Source organism: Exophiala xenobiotica, assembly GCF_000835505.1.
Source record: "Exophiala xenobiotica strain CBS 118157 unplaced genomic scaffold supercont1.9, whole genome shotgun sequence".
Classification (NCBI taxonomy): domain Eukaryota; kingdom Fungi; phylum Ascomycota; class Eurotiomycetes; order Chaetothyriales; family Herpotrichiellaceae; genus Exophiala; species Exophiala xenobiotica.
Window position 1 is genome coordinate 9,475 of NW_013562486.1, and position 2,397 is coordinate 11,871.

Sequence of the window (2,397 nt, forward strand, 5' to 3'; positions counted from 1 at the left end):
TATACTGCTGTGATAATGCGTAGACCTATATCACCGAAGTTAAACGTATGTTATAATGATACTCTTCGATGATTTCCTACCTTACGAATAGACTCCTTGATATCGTTAAGGTTGACCTTCTTTGCCTTCGCTATCGTGTATCGAAAGCAATATTTAATAGACTCACTGTGTCGCGAAACTCTAGATGACCTTTAAATGATGGACGATGACTAGGTGGAATAGGGTTTGTGAAAATTTAGGGTAGGAAGATAGCACCTTTACGGTGCTAAATTTATGCTAAGGCCGCTATTGATTAGGTGACCGAGGAGTGCGCCCTACTATTACGAAGGATCTAAAGGTTAGGTAGAGTGTGGTTGAAGTCTCCAATGAGCATTCTATTCAGTTAATTCTAAGAATCTTATGTACGAGGTCTGGTTCGAGGAGGTAAACGAACTCGATCAGCCACTGCAGTAGCATCCTAACTTTTAAGTCAAGCCTTTTTGGGCTTCTTGGTGGGAGTAGAGTAGATCTCTATATCCTCGTTGGCCTTATCGATGGCTCGTTGTCTGATTTTCTCACCCTTGGTCTTCTTGGTCTTCTTGTTCTTCTTGTTCTTCTTCTTCTTTTCCTTTGCCTTCTCCCGCTTTAAGGCCTTTACCTTCGACTTGATGCTCTTAATACGCTTCTTCTCTCTTTCTAGCTTCTTCTCGGCGGAGGTGATTTTGGTGGTGGTAGAGGCGTCAAACGAGACGTCGTTGGAAGAGACGCGGGAACCTATCTCACTAGTCTCACTGGTCTTACTGGTTCTACTGATGTCACTGGAGCTAGACGATTCCGATTCGTCTTCGTTCGAGTAGGTGTTACTGGTGTCTTCCTCTGGACGACGACGCTTGGTACTTCTAGCTAGGCAAACAATCAGTAAATACTCGAGTCGAATCAGCACTCTCTAATGTACTGTGTGACTTGGGCGTATTCGAGGCACCTTGGGACTTGGTGGGGGTGGAACGGGCGACTTTGGTTTTGGTGGGGGTCTTTAGGCTCTTCATTTGTTGTCAAAATTAGCCAAGAAAATAATATTTCCGAGGGGGCGGGGAGGTTAGGTTTATACGATGGCCTTCGCCTTGGTCTTTGAACTAGACATTTCGTTAGAGTCGCGTTTGTAGATAGTAGAAGGGTCAATGTGTTTAACTATGAGATGAAATGAAGAATAACGATAAGGAATTAATTTCGTTCAACTCTTAGACTTCAAAATTTGGGTAAAATACCTCAGCTGTAGATGGCTTAGCGGTTAAGCATACCGGTATGGCACACTCGAGCCATGTTGCTATCCTAATTTTTTACGATGGCTTGGCGCAATATACCGATATAACACGCCTATTGTTGTTATTGTTATTGACATCCCAATTAATTTTCCTGGATACTCCTACCTTTCCATCTCTCGGCAAGATATCGTAACTCGCTTTAATTCTCTTAATTAATACAATTCTTCTTACGATATTGACGATTGCCTTCTCCCCCTTAATATAGCGGCGACTACACTAAATAGAAATTGGACTTAGTAGGTAGCCAACGAAGATAGGATTATCCCACTAGACTCGCCACTAAAGGCGGAATAAGCAATAATTATTAGTTAGGTAAGATAGATCCGCGCGTCCCACAATAACTCGCATATACGGCCACTAATACTCGTCCTATATAGGTGGTACGATAGATCGACGCGGGTCTATAAGACGTAAGCGACCTCGAGAAAGAAGCCTTCCTTACCGCTGTGGTTTACTTTGCCGACCGGTGCGCCGTGAACCATGAGCTCGAGATCGACCTTAGCGAGGCTTTGGATCGGCCGGACGCGGCGTCGGACGATAAGCTGGATAACGACGGTCGCGAGCTCGGAACCCGCGGGCGTATCGATCCGGCTAGTGACTCGGACGGTGACTCGGATAGTGTAGAGGACGATGAAGAGTAGGCTCGTAGACTGGAACTTCGTAAACTGACCTTGAGTTTTACCCCGGACTATGACGTGGAAACTATGACTGTACGGCGTAACGAGTTTATTAATTTACTCGCGAGAGTGGACGTGTCCTAGTCTGCTGTCTTCCTTGACTAGTAAGGTTGATTGAAGATCTACGCCTCGAGGGTTAGTACGTTTAACGATGAGGATATCCGTCGCATTGCTAACTTTCTCTTTTACGATATGCTGGGGGCCCCTGCGTATACTCGTATAGTGAACCTTACTAAGTGGTGGAACGATATAGTTGATGGTGATGCTGCGCTGGCGGAAAGAGCTAGGCTGGCTAGCCGATAAGTGCGATATCCGAAGGTAGCCCGTGAGCTGTTTGACGGCTGGGCGGCAGCTGAGCAGTCTACGCTACGGACGAATAATTTCTATCGGGCGTTGACGGGCAACCTAGGCCGCGTTCG

General features: G+C 45.9%; 1 protein-coding gene across 1 annotated transcript; it reads right to left on the reverse strand.

The window, feature by feature from the left end:
* Window positions 1-381: 381 nt before the first annotated feature.
* Window positions 382-1,106, reverse strand: PV05_12070 (uncharacterized protein). The gene is made up of 2 exons (XM_013454085.1): window positions 935-1,106; window positions 382-882 (listed from the first exon to the last, which is right to left on the reverse strand). Exons 1-2 carry the CDS (start codon window positions 1,023-1,025, stop codon window positions 470-472), a joined length of 504 nt encoding a protein of 167 aa, XP_013309539.1. The 5' UTR covers window positions 1,026-1,106; the 3' UTR covers window positions 382-469.
* Between the last annotated feature and the right edge of the window lie 1,291 nt (window positions 1,107-2,397).

Excerpts from the sequence above, each read along its gene's own strand:
- PV05_12070 (XM_013454085.1), bottom strand. The coding sequence starts at position 1,025 with ATGAAGAGCCTAAAGACCCCCACCAAAACCAAAGTCGCCCGTTCCACC. Across the intron at positions 883-934 it reads GAATACGCCCAAGTCACACA|CTAGAAGTACCAAGCGTCGT; the intron begins GTACATTAGAGA and ends TTGTTTGCCTAG.